At 36.3% G+C, this 25264-nt stretch overlaps 1 protein-coding gene across 8 annotated transcripts in view; it reads left to right on the top strand.

Annotated features, from left to right (window-relative positions):
* The window catches only part of COP1 (COP1 E3 ubiquitin ligase), a 258844-nt gene that overhangs the window by 163590 nt on the left and 69990 nt on the right, over nucleotides 1–25264 (top strand). For all 8 annotated transcript variants that reach the window (XM_055255388.2, XM_063625143.1, XM_063625144.1 and 5 more), the window contains one exon: nucleotides 14616–14732. In XM_055255388.2, coding sequence (XP_055111363.1) covers nucleotides 14616–14732 — 117 coding nt within the window. The remainder of the gene's footprint in view (nucleotides 1–14615; nucleotides 14733–25264) is intronic.

The following is a 25264-nucleotide window of genomic DNA, read 5'->3' as shown; positions in this document are numbered from 1 at the left end:
TTACCGGTGTGAGCCACCATGCCCAGCCTACTGATTACTTCTTTAAAAATCGAGGCAGGGGCTGGGCGTGGTGGCTCATGCTTGTAATCCCAGCACTTTGTTTGGGAGATTGAGGCGGATGGATCACTTGAGGCCAGAAGTTTGAGAACAGCCTGGCCAATGTAGTGAAACCCTGTCTACTAAAAATACAAAAATGAGCCAGGTGTGGTGGTGCAGGCCTGTGGTCCTAGCTACTGGGGTGGCTGAAGCACAAGGATTGTTTGAACCCAAGAGGCAGAGGTTGTAGTGATTCCAGATCTCGCCATTGCACTACAGCCTGGATGACAGAGAGAGACTCTGTCTCAAAAAGAAAAAAAAAAAAAAGAAAAAGAAAAAAAATCCAAGCAGAGAAATTGATTTCTTGAGTGAATGAAAAATGAATATACTGCATCCTTATTCTAATGATGTTTTTAGATTCATTCCACATGGAGACATTTAGAAATTGCTGCTATCTTTTTTTTTAATTTTTATTTTTTTTTATTATTATACTTTAGGTTTTAGGGTACATGTGCACAATGTGCAGGTTTGTTACATATGTATCCATGTGCCATGCTGATTTCCTGCACCCATTAACTCGTCATTTAGCATTAGGTATATCTCCTAATGCTGTCCCTCCCCGCTCCCCCAACCCCACAACAGTCCCCAGAGTGTGATGTTCCCCTTCCTGTGTCCATGAGTTCTCATTGTTCAGTTCCCACCTATGAGTGAGAACATGCGGTGTTTGGTTTTTTGTCCTTGCGATAGAAATTGCTGCTATCTTATAACCAAGTCCTTTAGATAGATATACCACCAAATAACCTTTTTTTCCTGGAAATATTTAGAAATCTCTATGTGCTGCGTTGTATTTTATTAAATTTCTGTTGTATACTGAAATCTCTTAACGAAGTTCATCATATATCAAGGCAAAATTCTACGTCACTTTTTGCCAATTTAATTGACCTTTTTTTTTCTGTTTCTTGTATGTCCATCTTTACTATTCACTGTTTTCTGTTTTTCCTTAATGTGCTGTTTTGGTCTGGTTCTTCTCACCATTAAGTGTATAAAGCTATGTTAACAGATTTATTTTATCTTAGAATTACTACCCTTAATTTCTTTGCCTTTTTCTTCTTTTCTGCCTATAACTTTCAGTATTGTTTTGATAGGCAAGGATAGCTCTAGCATTGGAAGCTTTATTTCACATCATGTTATACCTTTCCCTTTGGGCTTTTAATACATAAAAGAAATGAAATAATGGAGCACAGCTTATTGTGTAAAAAGGGAAACAAGCAAGACTGGACTGCCCCTAAAAAGTTTTGGCCCATAGAGTAGCAAGTTGTTTATTCCTACTATATACAGAATGGAATACTTTTTTTGTTGATTTAAGAAATCGTCAGCCAGGCATAGTGACTCACACCTGTAATCCCAGCAATTTTGGAGGCTGAGGCAGGAGGATGGCTTGAGGTCAGAAGTTCGAGACCAGCCTGCGTGAGACCCTGTCTCTACAAAAAATTTTAAAGATTATCTGGGTGTGGTGGTGTGCATAGGTAGTCTCAGCTGCTTGGGAGACCGGGGCAGGAGGATCTCTTGAGCCCAGTAATTCAAGGTTACAGTGAGTGATGATTGTGCCACACTGTACTCCAGCTTGGATGACAGAGCAAGTCCCCATCTCAGAAAAGAGAGAGAGGGAGGGAGAAGGGGGTGGTGCAGAGAGGGGGAGGGAGAGAGAGAGGAAGGGAGGTGAGAAAAAGGGGGAAGAGAGAGAAGAAAGAGCAAGAAAGAAAAGAAAGAAAAATTGTCCTTGAATTTCTAAATTAGTGAGAGCACCATGTTACAATAGATATATTTATTTTAGTTTTTTTATAGTGTTCTTTGATGCACAAATTTTTTTTCATTTTGAAGGAGTCCAGTTTGTCAGTTTATTTTTTCTTGTGTTGTCTGTGCCTTTGGTGTCATATACAAGAAATCATTGCCAAATCCAGTGTCGTGAAGGTTTTCCCGTAAGTTTTCTTCTAAGAGTTTTTAACTTTTTAATTTTTGTTTTTTAAGATTTTTTTATAGTTTTAAGCTCCTATATTTATGTCTTTGATCCATTTTGATTTATTTTTTGTAATATGATGTTAACGATCCACCTTAATTCTTTTACCTATGGATATTTCATTTTTCCATCATCACTTGTTGAAAAGACTGTCCTTTCCCTATTGAATGGTCTGGCACCCTTGTCAAAAATTATTTGACCATATATGCAAGAGTTTATCTTTAGTCTTTCTCTGCTCTTCTCTTGGTTTATATGTCAGTACCACACTGTAAGGCTGTTTTGAAATCAGAAATTTTAAGTCCTCCATCTTTGTTCTTTTTCAAGATTGTTTCGGTTGTTTGGGATCTCTTGAAATTCTATATGAATTTTAAGGTAAATTTTTTTTTTTTTTTTCTGTAAAACATTCTTTGAGGTTTTGGTAAGGATTGAATTGAGGCTTATCGATGTTACTGATCTTTTCAAACGACCAACTTTTGTTTCATTGATTATTCTCATGTGGTTTCCTGTTTTCATTCATCTATTTTTGCTCTAGTTTTTTTTTCTGCTTACTTTAGATTTAACTTGCTCTTATTTTCCTAGTTTTCTAAAGCAGAAGCTTACATTATTGATTTTAGATCTTCTAATATATGCATTCAGTACTATGAATTTCCCTTTATGTAGTGCTTTTGATTCATCCCACAAATTTTGATAAATTGTATTTTTATTTTCACTTAGTTCTAAATATTTTAAATTTCCCCCGAGATTCCTTTTTTGATCTGCGTTACTTAGAATTATTTGGGAATTTTTCAACTATTTTTCTGTTATTCATTTCTAGTTTAATTCCAGTGATCTAACAGATACAATGTATGATCTCCAGTCTCATAAATTAACATGTTAAGATGTGTTTTATGGCCCCAGAATGTGGTGTGTCTTCGTAAAAGTTCCATATGAGCCTGCGAATAATGTGTATTCTACTGTTGGTGAAAGAAATAATCTGTAGATGTCAGTTATATCCAGTTGTTTGATGGTACCAGTTTAGCTGTTTCCTTACTCATTTTCTGATTGTTGGATCTGTCCATTTCTGATAAAGGGATGTGTATGGGCCTGTTTTTAGACTCTACATTGATCTGTGTATCTATTTTTTTCTTTTCTTTTCTTTTTTTTTTTGAGATGGAGTCTAGCTCTGTTGCCCAGGCTGGAGTGCTAGAGTGTGCAATGATAATGATCTTGGCTCACCACAACCCCCGCCTCCCGGGTTCAAGTGATTCTCCTGCCTCACCCTCCTGAGTAGCTAGGATTACAGGCACATGCCACCACACCTGGTTGATTTTTGTATTTTTAGTAGAGATGGCGTTTCACCGTGTTGATCAGGCTGTTCTGGAACTCTTGACCTTGTGATCTGCCCACCTTGGAATCCCAAAGTGCTAGGATTACAGGCATGAGCTACCACGCCCAGCCATATCTCTTCTTTTACTTGTACCATGTTGTCTTGATTTGTAGCTTGTAGTAAGTCTGAAATCAAGTAGTAAATCCTTCATCCTTGTTTTTGAAAATGATTTTTAACTCTTCTATTTCCTTTGCCTTTTCATATACATTTTAGAATCAAGTTGCTAGTACCTACATAAAATCCTGCTGAGATTTTGATTGCCATTGTATTCGATCTATAGATCAATTTGGGAAAAATTAACATCTTAATATACTGAGTCTTCTAGTCCATGAACATGGTTTATCTCTCCATATGTAGGGCTTTTATGATTTCTTTTTTCATAGTTTTGTCACTTTCAGCATGCAAGTTTCGCAGGTATTTTATTTTTTTGGTGCTAATGAAAATGGTATTTTTAAAAATGTTTCATTCTTACTAGTTTATAGAAATACAATTGATATTTAAAATATAAACATTGTACCAGTGTACTTACTAAAGTCACTGTAGGTGTAGATTACTTTTTCAGATTCCTTGGGATTTTCTACATAGCCAATTATGTCATCTGCAAATAGAGACATTAATACTTTTTCATTTTCAACTGTATGCCTTTCTTTCCCGTTCCCGCCTTGCTTTTTTGTACTGGCAAGGACTTCAGTATAATGGTAAATAGGAATGACAACAGTGAACCTTTTTTGCTTTGTTCCTGATCTTAGGGGGAAATCTTGCAGCTTTTCATCACTTAATATAATGACTAAAGTAGGCTTTTAGTAGGCACCTGTGTCAAGTTAAAGACGTTCTTTTCCATTCCCTTGTTTGCCGAGAATTTTTATCATGATGGATGTTGAATTTTGTTAAATACTTTTTATGCACTTATCATCATGTAGTTTCTCTTTTCTTTATTAATATTATGAATTATAGTCATTGACTTTCAAAACTTGAATTAGCCATACATTCCCAGGATAAACATGAATGTATTATTCTTTTTCTGTATTTCTAGATTTGACTTGAGGTTTGTTTGTTTGTTTGTTTCAGAAGGTGAAGTTTTTTGCTGTTTTTTTTCTGTTTTTGTAATTTTTTGTGACTTTGATGTCAGGGTAATGCTGGCCTCATAAAATGATTTTCCTCTTCTATGTGCTATGTGTTTTTTTTCTTATTATACTTTTTTTTTTTTTTGAGACGGAGTCTTGCTCTGTCGCCCAGGCTGGAGTGAAGTGGCATGATCTCGGCTCACTGCAAGCTCCGCCTCCCAGGTTCATGCCATTCTCCTACCTCAGCATCCCGAGTAGCTGGGACTACAGGTGCCCGCCACCACGACTGGCTAATTTTTGTTTTTGTATTTTTAGTAGAGACAGGGTTTCACTGCGTTAGCCAGGACGGTCTTGATCTCTTGACCTCATGATCCGCCTGCCTCGGCCTCCCAAAGTGTGGGGATTACAGGCTTGAGCACCGCGGCCGGCCTATTCTTTTGTTCTTAAATGTTTGGTAGAATTTGTCAGTGAAGCTTTCTGGGCGTGTAGTTTTCTTTTGTTTGAAGGTTTTAACTAAGAATTTAATTTCCTTAGTAGATTTCGAACTAATAAACCTACCTGTCTCTTCTTGAGTGAAATTTTTGACAGTTCATTTCTTTCAGGGAATTGATACATTTTATTTGTTACAAGATTTATGGGCATCAAAGTCCATAAAGTGCTTCTCCACTTACAATGGGATTATGGTCCCAATAAATCCATTATAAATTGAAAATGCATTTAGTACTCCTAATCATAGCTTAGCCTAACCTACCTTAAATGTGCTCAGAATATTTACATTGGCCTACAATTAAGCAAAATAATCTAACACAAAGACTTACAATACAGTGTTGAATAATACAGGTAAGAGTATCATATCACATATCACTAGCCTGGTGAAATATCAAAATTCAAAATTTGAAGTATGGTTCCTACTGAATGCACATTGCATTCTCACCATTGTAAAGTCAAAAAATCATAAGTTGAGCTATTTAAATTGGGGACTGTCTATATTTGTAATATACTCATATCTCGAGGGTTTGTAGCCATGCTTTTTTTGTTTTTTTGTTTTTTTTTCATTACCTCTGAGAAGCTGTGATGAAGTCATGTTCTGTCTTTTATTCCTGATAATTGGTATTTTGTGTCCTCTGGTTTATTTATTGTTTATTAATTTAGGTCAGCTTGGCATTAGGTTCTTAATCTTTTCAAATGCTCATCTTTTGGTTTTGTTGATTTTTCTGTATTTTTCTATTTTTAATTTCGTCGATTTCTGCCCATTTTTCTTCTTGCTTTCGGTTTAATTTCCTCCCCTTTCTAGTTTTTTGAAGATTGAAGTTTATGTCATTTAATTGATACTTCTGTCGTTTTAATCTGAACATTTTTTGTTATATACATTTCCCATTAAACACTACTTTAGCAAATTTTGAAACAAATTTGAAACCAAGTTTTCATGACTATTTACTATTATATTTGCTATTATATTATTTTCCTGACTATTTGCTTTTTCATTCAGTTTAAAATTCTGTTTGATTTCTCTTGTTATTCTCTTGTTCATCTATGGATTATTGAAAGTATTTTTAAATTTCCTTAAAATTTTCAGAAATCATTCTGTTGCTGATTTATAACTTAATCCTCTTATGGTTAAAGGACATATTTTACATGGTGTTAATTTTTTTAATTTGTTATTCGTTTTATGGTCCAGAATATGAACTACCTTGATAAATATTTCAAATGCATTGAAAAGAAACTGTACTATAATATAAATGCTGTTTGGTGAGTGTTCTGTGTCAGATCAAAGTTGTTGCTACTGTATTTCTGATTTTTTGTATGCTTGCTGTTTTTTTTTTTTTTTGGTCTCCTTGTTTTATTGATTATGAGACAGAAATGCTAAAGTCTGATTTTATTTCTGTTTAGTTTCCTGTTTTGTGTGTGTGTTTTTACCAGATATATTTTGAAACTATTGTTAAGGGCATAAATATACTTGGGATTGTTATGTCTTGGTGGACTGAATCATTTGTTAATGTATAATATCACTATCCCTGTCAATATTCGTCTGAAAACTACCTTGTCACATACTTATATCAAACTATTGCTAGTAATCTTTTTCCTCTCCTCTGGGATTTTAATTATGTTAATGTATTAGACCCTTTCATTTTGTCTCACAGTCCTCATATTCTTTTTCTTGTCAATATTTTTTTCTAAAATTTTCAGATTGGGTAATTTATATTGTTCTGTTTTCTAGTTCATGATTCCTTCATCTGTCATCTCCATTTTGCAAAAATGTTCATTTGATTCTTTTAAAAAAATACTTTCTATATATTCTCTGAGTACTTCTATCTTTCCATTAATTTTAAGTTTGTTTATTTTTACCCCATGGAGTATAATTACAGTAGTTGCTTTAAAATCTGTTTTATTTAATATCTTGGGATCCAACATCTAAACCTTAGGACTGACCTTTGTTGATTGTGTTTTCCTTTGAAAATTCTTCACATTTTCCTGCGTTTCTGTATGTTGAATAATTTTGGGTTTGTCTCTTAGCCATTTTGAATATTATATTGTAAGATGCTGGGTCCTGTTTAAATTGTGTGGGAAATGTTGGTTTTTTGTTTTTCTTCATTTCTTAGTAGGTGATCAGTTGGCTTAGATTTAGACTGTAAGTTCTGTCTTGCTTTCCCTAGGTGATTGTTCCCTTGTCAAAGGAAACAATCAGTTTAGTTCTCAGCTTTTGCCGTGGTACTTTGAGTCTACCTAATGCACATGCCAGTTAGAGCTTAGTTTAGGACTTGGGTCATCTTTTCAACTGTAGTTCAGTGCACATAGCATTTGCTGCTCTGCTTTGTGTCCATCTTGCACATACACAGCTCAGAAGTGACTGTGCCAGTGAATGCACAGAACTGTAGAATCTCCTTCTTCTTTACTTTCTTTCCAGGTTTCTCCCCGACTCTTTATCTCCCAGGGCCCCCTTTTACTGATCCTTTGTCAAGAAAGTTGGGTTGTTTCATTTTAGGAGACTTTAGTGCCCAGTCTACTGCTGAATTCTGTTAGTAGGGCCCGCCACAAGGGCAAAGAAGCAAGAGAATAAATAAGAAAAATATAATGGGGATTCTCCGTTTTCATATTCGCTATATCACAGATGCTTCTTTTTATATACACAGAGTTTTACTCTGAGTATTAGCTTCTCATACTGCTGTAGCTCTGTGACTGAAGCCCACCCATGGGGAAAAGTTGGAGGAGGAAAAGAGTAAGTAAAAAGTAAAAAATTAATCCCAGTCCCCTGGTTTGCCGAAGCCATTAATAAACACAACGATTTTACTTAGTGTTTGCTGCTTGAGGTGCTGACTTTAGCTTGCCAAGGGAGAAAGAGAGGGGGGAAAATGGTACTCTTCATCCCCTGAATTTCATTTAAGTTTAGAATTCTCTCCTGGAAATGACTGTTTTTGTTTACTTTTTCAGTTTCCTCATATAGTTGCTTTTGTTTTTTGGATATTGTCCAGAGTAAACTCAGAGTAAGAGAGATTGGCTTGCTCTCTTAGCTTGGCAGTAAAAGTCTCAAATGCTTTTAAGCCCATCTCAAGAGTATTTAGTGTTACTTAAATGTATTTATTACTCTTGTCTGTTTGGTGATCATATAAAATACTGCCTTTGTGATAACTTTATAGTTAGAGAATATTTTAAGTCACTTATTTTATACAAATATATTTTGTTTATTTTGTATATTTTGTATTTACTAAATGTTTAACTGAGGAATCTTTTAAACAGCTATTTTTTTCATTGCTTAAATAAAAACTGAGTTCATGTGAATATTTTTCCTACATATGCTGTATATTTTAAAAATAATTTAGTTCCAAGTATATATGCACATAATTACATGTTAAAGAACCATCATTATGTAGCAGCTAATCAGAAAGGAATTTTATGAGTCATTTTAAAGGTTCTTTTGGAGAAATATATTTTCCTTTTTAAATATGTAACCTGAGAATTGTTTGCAATAAATAATCTTGCCTTTGAATTAAACACATTCTTTAAAGGTATTTTTCTTTAAATGTGAGTTTGAAGAATTTAGACTGTATGATAGCAGAAGTTACAGGTTCTTCTTCATTCCAGATTTCCTTAATATTATTATTATTATTATTATTATTATTTTGAGACAGAGTTTTGCTCTTGTTGCCCAGGCTGGAGTGCAGTGGCACGATCTCAGCTCACTGCAACCTCCACCACCCGGGTTCAAGCAGTTCTCCTGCCTTAGCCTTCCAAGTAGCTGGGGTTACAGGCATGTTCCCCCCACCCCTGCCCCTGACAGCTGGCTAATTTTGTATTTTTTTAATAGAGATGGGGTTTCACCATGTTGGTCAGGCTGGTCTCCAACTCCTGATCTTAAGTGATCCACCCACCTCGGCCTCCCAAGGTGCTGGGATTACAGGCATGAGCCACCGCACCTGGCCCTTCATTCCAAATTTTCTTAGTTGCATAAGTTAATGCACAAGTGACAACTGTGAAGTCTTGGTAGATTTTAGAAATCAATTAGTGAAACTCATGCTGATTGTAATGCTTCCACTTTTTCATCAGCAGATTAAATAACTATTAATAAGTAGCATTATGATAACAGTTATTATAATTTATAACTTTAGAGGCAGTTACCTTTCCTATAAGTTAAAGCTTTACTAAGTATATTCTCTCCTGAATTTAAATGAAATGTTAAAGACTTATGTTGATCAGCATCCATCATGGCCTCCAGGGATCTCTGCCTCCTAGTATTCTTATGCTTGTGTAGTTCCCCTTCACCTACCTTGTTCCAGGCTTCATTTATGTGACCAGTAGATATCTCCTAAAATTAGGTTATAAAAGACACTGTAGCCTCTATCTTTATCATTTTCTCTCTTCGCAGTCGCCTGGTTTGGGAGAAACATCTGCATTGTCACAAGCCCACATGGTGGGGAACTGAAGCCTTATGCCAAAAGTCATGTTGAGTGAGCTTGGAAGTGGTAGTTTAACAGTCTAGAGTCCTAGCAGGGACAGCTCAACTACAGTGTGTTGAGACTGAGCCACAACTACCCGGCTTACCTGCTCTGAGATTCTTAACCTCCAAAACTGTGTGAGATAGTAAATGTTTGCTGTTTTAAGTAGCTAAGCTTTAGGGCAGTTTGGTCTATGACAATGTCTAGCTACTAATACAAGGTCTTTTGTTTCCCTTTGACAAAGTTTTTAAGAGCCAAGCTTATTTATATTTAGTAAACAGTATTAAAGTTTACATCTTTGTATTTAATCTTTCATAATTTTTATAGAGGCATAAAACAATACACATTGCCCCTCAGTTTTATGGTAGTTTTTGTTGAAATAGCACTCTCCCTTTTTACTCATATGGATAACTTTCTGTTTTATGTAGGACCTGGACAGTAGTTTAGAAGCGAGTCTGGAAGAATTACGTATGAAACTTACTCATATTTGCACATCCTCATTAGAGCTTTGGCCTGTTTTACTGTGTCAGACTTCTGTCCCTGTTTTCTCTTTCTTTGGTAATGAATTCTTTCTTAGGATACTTTGGTGCAAATAGACATGCAGTAGGCCCTGTTAGAGAAACTCAGAAACATAAACCTTGCACACTGGAACTGAATCTGATGTTATTATAGATAAGCAATGTCTTGTTCTCTATTTTTGGAAACAATTTTAGCAAACTACTTTGGGGAATGATTCGCTCAAATTTTACAGATTATTAGATGATATACTTTATTCTGTAGTGTAGTTGGATTTTTTAAGATTCAGTATTTCAAAATCGAACTGAAAAATTAGGTGACACTTAAAAGACACTTTACACATTAACGTTAAAGAAATAAAACTTGTATAGAACACTTCGTGTTAGGTAACAAATTTATGGCCAACTAGATAGAGTATGTTTCTTTATTTTAACCTCCTAATTATGGTATGATTTTCCTAATGGTTACTCTTTTGATTATTTACTGAGAGCCAAAGGAGGACATATGTAAATAAATACAGTGTATTTTATTTGATTTAATTGCTTTAGCTCTTCACCTAGAAGATGATATTTTCTTTTAAATTTACTTTTCCTTTCAAAGGGAATTTTCATCAATAAATTCTGAAATTTAAATTTTGGAAGTTAAATGAAATTCTTACTACTATCCTTGTAAGCAAAAAGTAACAGTAGAGGTGTTCTTATTAATTTATATACTGTCTCCTTATTTTGAGGAACGCCTCATTTATATTTGGCTTAGTTTCTTCTCACACTTATTGATTTCTTCTACACTTCCTCTAAAAGATTATACTATTTTATCTTTCGATCTGTGATGCCATCTTAGGATATTAAATAGATTTCACTATTATGTCATTATATTTGTTGTATTAGTTTTTTAGGGCTACCGTAAGAAAGCATACCACAAACGGGCTGGCTTAAGATAACAGAAATTTGTTCTCTCATAGTACTGGAGACCGGAAGCCCAGAATTAGATTGTTGGCAGGGCCACACTCTCTGTGAAGGCTCTGGGGAAAAATTATTTCTTGTCTCCTTCCTAATTTCTGGTTATTGACAGTCATTTTTATTATTTCTTGGCTTGTAGCTGTAGCATTCCAGTCTTGGCTCTCTTCACACATGGCCTTCTTCTCACTGTGCCTTTGTCTCTAAATCTGTCTCTCCTTATAAAGACACCAGTCAATGGATTTAGGACCCATCCTAATCTAGTCTGATGTAATTTTAACTTTATTACATCTGCAAATACCCTATTTCCAAATAAGGTGATATTCACAAGTACCTGCGGTTAGGACCGAAACATGTCTTTTTGGGGAACACAATTAACACCTGTTTTGTTTAATAACCACTGAAATTATTGTAATCTGTATACCACTTTTCCATGCTGTATTCATTTAGTGTATCTTTATTTTTAATCTTAGTTACCCTTGTAGCTCAGTTATATTGAATTCTAATATCTTACATATTGAAAATTATAATCATGGTGGTTAATGTTGTGACTTATTTAAATAATGTTAATGATTACTGCATTGAGAAAATTACCATGAAATCGGAAAAGACCTGCCATACTTCTAACTTAACTGTCAATCTATCAGTACTGTTTTTTTCTCACTTATATTTAATTAACATTAAGCAATGATACATAATGCTTGTTTGTAAAGGTTTTTAGTGATTATAAGTGGGGTTATGGGCACAGTAAGTGCTCCATACTTATCTGTTGTGAATTACCTTTGGGCCTAGGCTGTTAGAGTATAATCCAGTCAAAGTCCACTTAATAATCTAATCTTTAAGTGCTATGTTTGGCATGTTGACTTTTAATTCCAGGTAGCCATCTCATGTTAGAATTGTATGTCGTGATTGACCAAATGATGGTGTTTTGATTGAAATAGTACATCATGCTTGTTGGAGAATAACATGGAACAAATCAAATATTGCTATTTAAAAATCTTACTCCATCTCTACTTAAAAAAAAAAAAAAAATTAGCCAGGCATGGTGGTGTGCACCTGTAGTCCCAATTACTCAGGAGGCTGAGATGGGAGGATCACTTGAATCCAGGAGTCCAAGGCTGCAGTGAGCTATGATCATGCCAGTGCACTACAGGATGGGTGGCAGAGTTTGAGACCTTGTCTCAAAAAATACTAATACTAATAATAATGATTCTTATTTTAATATTGAGCATCTTAGTTTACTGTGGGAAGGCTAATAAATTTATCGCATTGTAAATTAGCAACATTTTTTGATAATGATTAATTTCTACTTGGAGATTTCACATACTAAATTAAATTCTTATGTAATCCCATTTCATAGAAGTGGTATTTATTGGAACCAGTTTTATTTATTCACTGCTGTCTACAGGTTACTGTATCAGTATTTCTAAAAATATTCTAAGATTTTTTACTATGCTTCCATTCCCAATACTGGTTTCCAACCCTGAATGCATGTTAGAATCACCTGGAGAGCTTTTTTAAAAAACGCCAGTACCTGGACCCTATCTGGGTATTGTCCTGGATGGGACATTGGGACAGATTGAAAGATGGATAGGAAGATTTTGTCGTCGTTGTTAATGTTCATTTATTTATTCTAATGTGCACCCAGGATGGCAACTTATATACTGAAAATCTATTTTATGGCTGTATCCTGTTTTATTGTTTTTATTGTTGAAAAATGATATGATAGTTGCTCTGGTACCTTTGTAAAATGGCAACTCATTTTCAGCTTCTGCTTTCAAATCAGACCTATTTTGCTTAGTCAGCTTTGCTCTCCCTCATCATTACAAATTTTAATATATACCACTGGATTAGACTACTTATTCAAATACAAAACCAAAATTTTGAAATTTAAATAATTCTAGAATATATTACTTTAGACATATTTAAGTTGTATAACTGAATTACTACATAAAAATGTAAAATCACGAAATTCTTAATTGAAAGATAAAATAAGAACAGTTTCCTAGTGCTGTAAAGATGTTTGTGTACATTTTCATATTTATGATGTATATCAGTATACAGTCATATGCACACACATTTAAAGAATAATTGGCTGGGCCCAGTGGCTCACATCTGTAATCGCAACATTTTGGGAGGCTGAGGTGGACAGATTGCTTGAGCCCAGGAGTTTGAGACCAATCTCAGCAACGTGACGAAACCCTGTCTTTACAAAAAAAAATAGAAAAAAGGTAGCCAGGCCTGGTGGCACACACCTGGCTACCTGGGAGGCTGAGTGGGGAGAATCACCTGAGCCTAGGAGGTAGAGGCTGCCTGAAGTGAGGCATGATTGTGCCACTGCACTCCAGCCTGGATGACAGAGTGAGGAAACCCTGTCTCAAAAATAATAATAATAATAAAAAGAATTATATATATATATAACAAATATACCACCTAGCTCCAGATTGCTTTTTTTGTTCCTGTCTTTTATGTCTTAGTTGTGGGTCTCTGTTACATCTGAGTATAAATATCATTTATCTATATTGATTTTTCCTTTTTATCGATTTTTCTTTTTTTATTTTATTTCATTTCATTTCATTTCATTTTTTTTTTTGGTGGCATGATCTCAGCTCACTGCAACCTCTGCCGCCTGGACTCAAGTGATTATTCCACCTCAGCTTCCTGAGTAGCCAGGACTACAGGCCTGCAGCACCATGCCCAGCTAACTTTTGTATTTTTAGTGGAGACAGGGTTTCACCATGTTGCCCGCACTGGTCTCTTAACTCCTGAGCTCAAGTGATCTGCTGCCTCAGCCTCCCAAAGTGCTGTGATTACAGTCATGAGCCACTGCGCCCGACCTTTTTATCTATATTGATTTTTGACATTGAAACTAAGCTCTCTTGGTTTTAATGTTATTCTGTTATTCAATTCAGTGATATGGTTTGGCTGTGTCCCCACCCGGATCTCACCTTGAATTGTAATAATCCCCATGTGTCAAGGATGGGGCCAGGCGGAGATAATTGAATCATAGCAGGTGGTTTCCCCCATACTCTTCTCGTGGTAATGAATAAGTCTCATGAGATCTCATGGTTTTATAAATGGGAGTTCCCCTGCACACGCTGTCTTGCCTGCCCCCATGTAAGACATGACTTTGCTCTTCATTCACCTTCTGCCATTGTTGTGAGTCCTCCTCAGCCATGTGGAACTGTGAGTCAATTAAACCTCTTTCTTTGGCCGGGTGCGGTGGCTCACACTTGTAATCCCAGCACTTTGGGAGGCCGAGGCAGGCGGATCACGAGGTCAGGAGATCAAGACCATGGTGAAACCCCATCTCTACTAAAAATACAAAAAAAAAAAAAAAAACTAGCCGGGCATGGTGGTGGGCACCTGTAGTCCCAGCTACTCAGAGAGACTGAGGCAGGAGAATGGCGTGAACCCGGGAGGCGGAGCTTGCAGTGAGCCGAGATCGCACCACTGCACTCCAGCCTGGGTGACAGAGCGAGACTCTGTCTCAAAAAAAAAAACCTCTTTTTTTTTTTTTTTAATAAATAACCCAGTTTCAGGTATCTTTTTATTAGCAGTGCGAGAACAGACAAATACATTCAGCTTTAACACTTTTAGTCCTAGTAATGTTTTAGAGTGGCACAAAAAGATTCCTGGAGCAATAAGCAAACTTTCCCAAGTTACAGAAGCATTACTAATGTATTATTTGTTTCTCTTTTTTTTTTTTTTATTGTCCTTTGCCCTTAGTGAAGCTGTGGTCTACCAATCTAGACAACTCAGTGGCAAGCATTGAGGCAAAGGCTAATGTGTGCTGTGTTAAATTCAGCCCCTCTTCCAGATACCATTTGGCTTTTGGCTGTGCAGGTAAGAAATGAAAGCAGATTTGTCTTCCTTTGATGTTGGTTAAATATGGTAAGGATAGGAGAGCATTTTAAAACAAATAACTGTTTTGTAGGTTTAAATGTCGTTTTTATTATTAGGCTCTAAATTAGAAGTATACAGTATGCCATCATTACTCATTTAGTGCTGCGCCTTAATTGCACTATTCTGTCACTTATCTTTAATACATAGATATGAATTTTTTAATTTTTGTCATTTTTCTTAGTGTTTATATGCATGAATTAATGTTTATTACTTATTCACAAACAAGGTCATAATAACATTTAAACAATTAAGCCATTATTAAGCTATATTGTATAGGCAAAGGAACACTTTTTTTAAGGCAAACTATTCTTTCAACAATTATTTATTGAGTCCCTACTATGCACAAAGCACTCATCTAGGGACAGTGAATAAGACATAGTCTTGTATCATGGAGTTCATGCTAACATAGTATTCAAAAAATGTTTGCTATTGTTATCATACCAAATAATCACTTGGTAAATTATTTTTCTTAACTAGGGTGACCATATGTCTGTGTTTGCCTGGGACAGTCCTAGTTCACACCATTTGTACCATTGTATTTACTATTAGTGCCCTCTTTCATTCACAAAAGTGTCATCAGTTGGAAGGAAGATAAATCATATGGTCACCCTACCCTTAATTTTTTTATCTTTGATATTTTCCCCCTTGAATATTTACTAAAATAGTAAATACTTGTAATTTGGCTTCTGAATTGTGAAGTCTTATTCTTTATTAATAATATCAGTGTTTTACAAAAAAAATACAAGCTAGCACCATATGATGGAGACAGTAACAACTTTTAAAAAAAGGAAATGCAAAATTTAAACCATGTCACTATACTTTTTCCTTTTATTCAACTCACTATGTCACTGGGCTTCTGACATAATTTCATAGTTCAGTTTAAGGAGGACATGGACTAACATGTACATGTGGGTAAAATTCTCTTTTTCTTAGCATGTAGAATTTATTTTTAATGATTACATGCTGTTTTCATTTGAACCTACTTCTGTCTTGTTTAAATACTTACTTTTCACTCATTAGAAATGTGACCTTGAGCAAGTTCTTTAACTTTCTCCCAAGTTTTTTATCTTTAACAGAGGTAGAGCTGTTTGGGACTGTTATGAGGATTATGGAAAAAACATTCTTTGTGTAAAGTTCTTATAGTTGTTATTTTTATTATTAATATTATGTATTCAATTAAAATATATACTCTTAGTTTATTGAGTTTGAGTGTACTGTTTTATAAACACATTCACTGGCCATCATTTATGGATATAATATTTTATCAGTATTTAATTAATTTGTACCAATGCCAGATATGAATATTATCACATTTTCTCCTTCTTGGAAAATAGGAACCTACTTTAAAAATGCTTCTGCTATCTGCTAGGCAGTTTTCCCCACTATTATACATTTTCATACATTTCTTAGTTATTTTTCTCATTTAATTTTCCATGTAAGCTTTAAGATTTATAGTTTTCCAATTCTAGAAAAATTCTTTTGGGATTCTTATCAGACTTTCTTGTATTTATTTGCTGATTTTAGAAGCATTGGCATTATTGTGATAGTATGTCTTTCCACAGTTACATGGGGTGTCTTTTTTATTTGTTTGGGTTTTCTTTTTTTTTTTTTTTGAGACAGGGTCGCCCAGGTTGAGTACAGTGGCATGATCACAGCTTACTGCAGCCTGGTCCTCCCTGGCTCAAGTGATCCTCCAACCTCAGCCTCCCGAGTAACTGGGACTACAGGCATGCACCACCACACCTGGCTAATTTTTGTATTTTTCATAGAGATGAGGTTTTGCCATGTTGCTCAGGCTGTTCTCAAACTCCTGGGCTCAAGCAGTCTGCCTACCTCAGCTTCCCAAAGTGCTGGGATCACTGCGCCCTGGCTATTGTTTGGGTTGTTTTCTGTCTTTCAATGAGATTTTATAATTTACTTCCTTTAGGTTCTGGACTTTTCTGGTCAATTTTTTTTCCTATATATGTTACCATTTTTGTTATTTTTAATAAAATTTTATTTTCCACTCCTTTTTTTAGGTTTTTTTTTTTTTTTTTTTTTTTTTTTGCTAAATGTAGACAAAACTTTTTCATATTTGGATATTTGTCTTATATCTACCTTATAAATTTTTCTCATTAAGTCTAGTAGCTTTTTAATAGTGTTTGGGTTATCTGTTTATACTTGATATCTGCCCAAAGCAATAGTTGCATTTCTTCTTTTCCAATGATTTATCACATTCTCTACCTCTAAGGCAGAGTTATACTAGTGATGGCATCCTCCCCCATCTATTTCATTTAGTTGAATGAGCTTTAGTGTTCTGCTGTTTAGAATATCTAATTTTGAAAAATATTATATTCAAATTGTTTTACTTTACTGTTTTTAATTAGAAGCAAAACAGTATTTTATCAAGTACCTTTTAGCAGCAATTGATGCTTATGCTTTTTCTAACACTGATTTGTATTTTTCTTGAATGAACCTTGCTTTGGCATAATGTAGAATTATTTTGATAAACTACTATATTTAATTGGTAATTTTAAATCCATATATTAAATTAGTCTATTATTCATTTTATCTTTTTTAACTATCTGCCATTTTTAACATCAATAGTTTTGTAATTTTCAGTGTAGAAGTCTTGAACTTCTTTTGTTAAGTTTATCCTTATTTTGTTACTTTTATTTCTGTTGTGAATGGAATTGCTTTTAAATTTTATTTTTTTATTGTTTTGTTAATAGTGCACAGAAATACAATTGATTTTTATATATCTGTCTTGTATCTCTAACACTGCTTCTCTTTATTCTTGTTTTATTGTGGATTTCTTGGGGTTTTCTACACGTAGAATCATATCTGCAGTTGAACAATTTATGAATGCCATTTTGCTTTATTGTATTAGCTAGAAGATCAAGTACAATGTTAAATAGAAGTGGTAAAAGCAACTTCTTATCATACGTGAAGAGCATTTAGTCCTTCACAATTAAGTATGGTGTTGGCTGTGAGGTTTTTGTGGATACTTTTTATCAGTATGAGTAATTTTTTATCTGTTCCTAGTTTGCTAAGAGTTTTTGTTGTGAATAGGCATTAGATTTTGTCAAATGCTTTTTTTCTGCCTCTGTTAAGGTTGATTGTGAGGTTAATGTCCCATACTATAGTCTAATATGGGACAGTAATGTTAATATAATATTAAACCAGCTTTTCAAGTACTTTTGTGTCTGTGTTAGTAATGGATATTCATCCGTAGTTTTATACATTTATTTAGAGACAGTCTCACTCTGTCAGAGCCCAGGCTGGAGTGCAGTGGTGCGATATTGGCTCACTGTAACCTCTGCCTCCCAGACTCAAGTGATTCTCGTGCCTCAGCCTCCTGAGAAGCTGGGACTACGGGCACCAGCCACCACATCTTGCTAATTTTTTATATTTCTAGTAGAGACAGGGTTTCACCATCTTGGCCAGGCTGGTCTCGAACTCCTGACCTCAAGTGATCTTCCTGCCTAGGCCTCCCAAAGTGCTCGGATTACAGGCATGAGCTACCATGCCTGGCCTGTAGTTTTCTTATGATGATATTTTCTGTCTTTGACAGCAAAGAGCTACTGAGTTTAAAGAATGAGTTGGAAAGTGTTCCTTCTTCTGCGTTCTGAATGAGTTTGTGAAGAATTGGCATTATTTTCTTTAAATATTTGATAGGATTCATTAGAGAAACTATCTGGGCTTGGATTATTCTTTTGGGGAAGATTTTAAATTCATAATTCAATGTGTTTACTTTTTTTTTTTTTTTTTTTTTGAGATGGAGTTTCACTCTTGTTGCCCAGGCTGGAGTGCAATGGCACGATCTCAGCTCACTGCAACCTCCACCTCCTGGGTTCAACCTCCACCTCCTGGGTTCAAGCGATTCTCCTGCTTCAGCCTCCCAAGTGGCTGGGATTACAGGCATGCACCACCACTCCCAGCTAATTTTGTGTTTTTAGTAGAGATGGGGTTTCACCATGTTGGTCAGGCTGGTCTCAAACCCCTGACCTCAGGTGATCCACCCGCTTCAGCCTCCCAAAGTGCTGGGATTACAGGCATGAGCCACCATGCCTGGTCTGTTTACTTTTTCTAGGTGAATTCAGATTTTCTAAGTTTTCTAATTTATTGGCATAAAGTTGTTCATAACATTCCTTTATAATTCCTGTATTGTCAATAGTAATGTACCTAGTTTCATTCCACTATAATTATGTGTTTTCTCATTTCTTTTTGGTAGATGTAGCTAAACATTTGTCAGTTTCTTCACCATGTAATAGTGTGTGAAAAGGCTGTTGTAGTTGTTGTTATTGTTGGAAGGTCTGTAGAATGATTCTGTAGGCTTGGCTTCCTGTAATGACTCTTAGCTCATCATCAAATAAATAGGCCAAGAGAGCTGTTATTTCTCAGCTAGTGGCACTATTGAAATCAAGAACATGATGCCATTACTGTGATCACGGAATCAGGAATCCTTCACTACAACTCCCACAAAGCTAGAAACTAGACACTGGAACACTACAACAGAAAACCCCACATCTCTACAATGGTGCTTGTAACAGAAACATTCAATGCAGAAGGAGAATGACCATAAAATGTTCACCTTTCAAATCTTAAATAAGTGCATCTGATTGATGGAATCTAATTCATGTCTAGAAGCATAAATGCAGGGCATCTGAGCAATGTAGTTTTAACGTTGTATCTTGCATAGGCTGTAAATACTTTTAAGATGGTGGAAATGGATGCTGAGGGCACATTGAGGTTTGGTATGAGCTAATTTTCCTTGGTCTGAAGCAGGGGATAGTATCAGCAAGGCATCAATGAGGCCAATAGTGCTTAATTCATTGCCTTTCATTGTACTTTTCACTGACTGAAACGTTCCTTTATACAAGAAAAACTTTACTACTAGAAAACTGACCGATATTCAATCATCTTCATTTAGAATTGAAACATTTTTAAAAATGTAGCCTGTCATCTAAATGTTTCTCTTTAAACTATAAAATAACACTCTTTCTTTAGCTGTATTGTTTAGTTTACCACTGAGAGCGATACACAATCATACTCATGAAGTTGCTTATTAATAAATATCATTTGTGATGGTGAATCTGACATTAGGAATGGGCTCTACTTTTCTTAAATGTTGCTTTTGGAGTTTTGAGAGGTAGAAAATTAGTATATGAGCCACCCACCAATTATAGTTTGACATCCTGTTGCAAGGGCACTGTGGATCCTACCAGGGAAGGATCCTACCAGGGAAGATCCTACCAGCGTCATGCTAATTGTAAGCTTCCCTGTCTGTCTTGCTTAGATCTTATATTTGTGCTTGTTACAATAAATTTGTTTCTCTTTGTACTTTTATTTTGTTATTTTGTTCTTTCACTTTTTTCATACGTACAAAAGACTTTACAAGTCCCAATATAGTTATCAAAGGAATACATTAGAATGAAAACATGTCTTCTGAGCTTTGTGTATGTAATGACATTGCCTCAAAATACATTAATTAAAATGAAAATGCAAAGATAATTCAAATTTCAGTATCTTAGGAGATTTTATAGATCTTTCTATGATAGAAAAGCAAAAATTAAAAGATAATAAAGATGTGAACACGAAAGTTAACAAGTATGTATATAGAAGATGGAACCTGTCAGCTAGAGAAATCCACGTTCTTTTCAGTCAGACATAGGTTATTTACTTAAAATGATTTTTTATGCTTCTCTTTTTCAATAAAGTCAAGCATTCATTCTAATCCCAATATATCAGACTTGGTTCTAAATGATTTTGACAGCTTCCCATAATGAATTTGTCTGTGAGGATATTCAAAGAAAGCAGCAGTAGTAGTGTTAAAGGGTCCCAGCTAGGCTTTTTCAGTTCTTTCCTATCGTTAATGTAGACAACCGTTTCCCAGATTTTTGAGATAAATCACTTTATTTGTTTGCAATATTTACATGCCTACATGGTTTTTTAAAGTTATTTTAATGTATTTTTAATGATTAAAAAATTATGTCATGTATTTATTAGTCATTCATTACTTACCATTATTTGCATTTAATCCTTAAAGCAGAAGTGTACAAAAAAGAAATTAATGTAAAGCAAATCACTGAGGATTGAAGCAAATTAATTCTCTCAAAATAAATATGTAGTATCTTTAGATAATTTGGCAGCTGCTGAATTTGTATAATCTTAGCAAACTAGGCCATTTAGAGGAAATAATTCTGTACTACTTTTTTTTTTTTTTTTTTTTGAGACGGAGTCCCACTCTGTCACCCAGGCTGGAGTGCAGTGGCGCAATCTCGGCTCACTGCAAGCTCCGCCTCCCGGGTTCACGCCATTCTCCTGCCTCAGCCTCTCCGAGTAGCTGGGACTACAGGCGTCCGCCACCACGCCCGGCTAATTTTTTGTATTTTTAGTAGAGACGGGGTTTCACCTTGGTCTCGATCTCCTGACCTCGTGATCCGCCCGCCTCGGCCTCCCAAAGTGCTGGGATTACAAGTGCTGTACTACTTTTTGAGTGTGTTTTTTAATGCTTTTACTTCTGGTGTGGGCATGCTGGATTTTATATTTCCAAAAACCAATAAAATTTGGAAGGCATTGCCTCTAAATGTTACCTAGAAAATAGAAAACACAGCCATAAATATGCCTAGTAATTAGCAGACATTTTATTTCATAGAAACTGATTTTTGGCTGGACATGGTGGCTCACACCTGGTAATCCCAACACTTTGGGAGGTTGAAGCAGGGGGATTGCTTGAGCCTTTGAATCCAGGAGTTCAAGGTTATAGTGAGCTGTGATTGTGCCACTGCAGTCCATCCTAGGAAACAGAGCAAGACCATGTCTCTTAAAAAAAGAAAGAAGAAAGAAACTGATTTCTAAGCAGGCAAAATGTAATTTTTGCCCACAGCTTGTGCTTATTTAGTATTTTATAATTCATTGTAAATACTTTAGATTACATGATTTATGTTTATTCCTTAGCTCATTACAGTAATATAGTGATAATACTGTGTTTTCTGCAAGTAATTACTTGTATATGATGCTTTTAGATGAATTCAAATAGTAAATCACTAGATTTTAAATTGATACATATTTTCCTACATTTCCCAGTGATAAAGCCCACAATATAATTTTGTTGTTGTTGTTGTTGTTGTTGAGACAGAGTCTCGCTCTGATGCCCAGGCTGAAGGGCAGTGGCACAGTCTCGGATCACTGCAGCCTCCGCCGCCCAGGTAGAGTGATTCTTCTGCCTCAGCCTCCTGAGCAGCTGGGATTACAGGCACGCACTACCTCGCCCGGCTAATCTTTCTAGTTTTGTATAGATGGTTTTTCACCGTGTTGGCCAGGCTGGACTCGAACTTCTGACCTCAGGTGATCCACCTGCCTCGGCCTCCCAAAGTGCCGGTGTGAGCCACCGTGCCCAGCCTCACAGTGTAATTTTTTTAGCCATTAATATCTATGTATAAACCATGTACTGGGCCCTGTTAGTGAGTATTAAGTTGTTTTTTTTTTTTTCGAGATGGAGTCTCACTTTGTCACCCAGGCTGGAGTGCAGTGGCGCAATCTTGGCTCACTGCAACCTCTGCCTCCCAAGTTCAAGCGATTCCCCTGCCTCAGCCTCCTCAGTAGCTAGAAATACAGGCATGCACCATCATGCCTGGTTAATTTTTGTATTTTTAGTAGAGATGGGGTTTCACCATGTTGGCCAGGCTGGTGTTGAACTCCTGACATTGTGATCTGCCCACCTCGGCCTCCCAAAGTGCTGGGATTATAGACGTGAGCCACCATGCCCGGCCAAGTATGAAGTTTTAAACAGGATCTTTACCTTTGGCAGTCTAGTTTGAGAAATATCACGGAAGAATTAGGGCAACATATTTCTTCCTTCAGATAAAATTAAAATCAACAAATCATGAACATATATAAATAGATCTTATTGGAAATAAATGTTTCCCATAATGCCGTTAGTGATTTTTTTGAGTCAGGATTCTCCCTCTGTGGTCCAGGCTGCAGTGCAGTGGTGTGATCTTGGCTCACTGCAGTCTCTGCCTTCCAGGCTCAAGTGACTCTCCCGCCTCAGCCTCCCAAGTAGCTGGGACTACAGGAGCATGCTACGATGCCTGGCTAACGTTCCTATTTTTTGGAAAAACGTATTTTCACCATGTTACCCAGGGTGGTCCTGGATTCCTGGGCTCAGGCAATCTGCCTGCCTATGCTTCCCATGGTCCTGGGATTACAGGTGTGAGCCACCGTGCCAGGCCCGTGTTAGTGATGTTTTGATTTTTTTGTTGTTGTTATGATTTGGTGGTAGTAGTGATGATGATGATGATGATGATGATGATTATTATTATTATTATTATTTGAGATGGAGTCTTGCTCTGTTGCCCAGGCTGGAGTGCAGTGGCGTGGTCTCAGCTCACTGCAATCTCCGCCTCCCAGGTTCAAGCGACTCTTCTGCCTCAGCCTCCTGAGTAGCTGGGACTACAGGCGCACACCACCATGCTCGGCTAATTTTTGTATTTTTAGTAGAAACGGGGTTTCACCACGTTTGTCAGGCTTATCTCGAACTCCTGACCTCGTGATCCGCCCACCTCAGCCTCCCAAAGTGCTGGAATTACAGGTGTGAACCACCACTCCTGGCCATGATTTATTTTTTTAAAAAGTCTATTCTCGCTCTGTTGCCCAAGCTGGAGTAGTGCAGTGGTGCAATCTCAGCTCACTGCAGCCGCTGCCTCCCAGGTTCAAGCGATTCTCGTGCCTCAGCCTTCCAAGTAGCTGGGACCACAGGTATGTAACACCATGTCTGGCTAATTTTTTTATTTGTAGTAGAGACAGAGTTTCACCACATTGGCCAGGCTTGTCTTGAACTCCTGACCTCAAGTGATCCACCCACCTCAACCTCCCAAAGTGCTAGGATTACAGGTGTGAACCACCTTGTCTGGCCTGGAATTAAGCATTAAAAATTCTTCACTCTGTGGTCCAGGCTGGAGTGCAGTAGTGTGATCTTGGCTCACTGCAGTCTCTGCCTTCCAGGCTCAAGTGATTCTCCCGCCTCAGCCTCCCAAGTAGCTGGGACTACAGGAGCGTGCCATGATGCCTGGCTAATGTTCATATTTAATATGGACATTAATATTAATATACCTTTTTCAGCAAAAAGAGATAAACTTAGTATGGATAAAATAAATGAAGTTTTTTTTTCACTATTGATAAACAATCAATTCTTTTCAAATTATGTATTTTTTATGTTCCTCAAGGATTGAGAGTAGGAAAGGATGGCTCAAGCAGACAGGGAGAAAAAAAGAGTTAGTAAAAAGGGCTCTGATTCCTACTTGTGCTTTAAGCTGAGCAGCTCTTCTTTAATCTGTTTTATATCATACGGTTTCAAATAAATTAGGTGAGGGAGGACTGGGTTTTTTTTTGTTTTTTTTTTTTTTGAGATGGAGTCTCGCTCTGTCACCCAGGCTGGAATGCAGTGGCGCAATCTCGGCTCACTGCAAGCTCCGCCTCCGGACTGGGTTTTTTAATATTTCTGCTACTCTTTCTTAACTGAGACTTCTTTTTAATTGTGGGAAAATGTACCTAATTTAACTGAGACTTCCTTAAAAATTGTATTGTTTTTAAAAATTGTCTTAATTAAATTACTGACAATTTTGGTTTAATCTAATGTGCAGATAGGTAATTGCTACTTCTTTGACTCTAGGAGAATATCACAATTGCTTGTATATCTATTGTGGATTGGTAAGGGTTGGAGAGATTATTCACAAAGTAAAGGGTAAATAATAATGACTAACATTAGTGCATCTTTAAGGTTTTGTTCAGGTTGGAAACCAGGGCCAACTGTATGTGATAGAAAATAGGAAGTGATATCTTCTAATTCCTCCTCAAATCATGAACAAAGATCTGACAACTAAATTGAGAGCAGGCGTTAAGGGGAAATGCTTCCAAAGTATTCCATATGTGTTTGTGTAACGGATACTTAGTTTGTTCTTTTGTCAAAGAGTAGCTTTCTTTCAGTTCTCTAAAACAGTATAGTGAGATACCATCAAAGGCTTAAAGGAAGTAAAAAATGGTTTAAGTACTGCTATTAAAATTAATAATGAGGCTGGGCACAGTGGCTCACACCTGTAATCCCAGCACTTTGGGAGGCCGAGGTGGGCAGATCACCTGAGGTTAGGAGTTCGAGCCCAGCCTGGCCAACATGGCGAAACTTCATCTCTACTAAAAATATAAAAATTAACCAGATGTGGTGGCGCATGCCTGTGGTCCCAGCTACTTAGGTGGCTGAGGCATGACAATAGCTTGAACCCAGGAGGCGGAGGTTGCAGTGAGCCATGATCGCACCACTGCACTTTAGCCTGGGTGACAGAGAAGACTCTGTCTCAGAAAAATAAATAAAAATAAAAGTAATGATATCTGTATGAGATAAATATTAGTAACCAGTGGACCTGTGTATGTTTAAATGGTCAAAATTTATTTCCCTCCTAAGAAAAACCTAACAGGGATCTTCCCAACTTTTC

This window comes from Symphalangus syndactylus, chromosome 12 (assembly GCF_028878055.3).
Source record: "Symphalangus syndactylus isolate Jambi chromosome 12, NHGRI_mSymSyn1-v2.1_pri, whole genome shotgun sequence".
Taxonomy (NCBI): domain Eukaryota; kingdom Metazoa; phylum Chordata; class Mammalia; order Primates; family Hylobatidae; genus Symphalangus; species Symphalangus syndactylus.
This window is presented reverse-complemented; position numbering and strand designations above follow the sequence as displayed.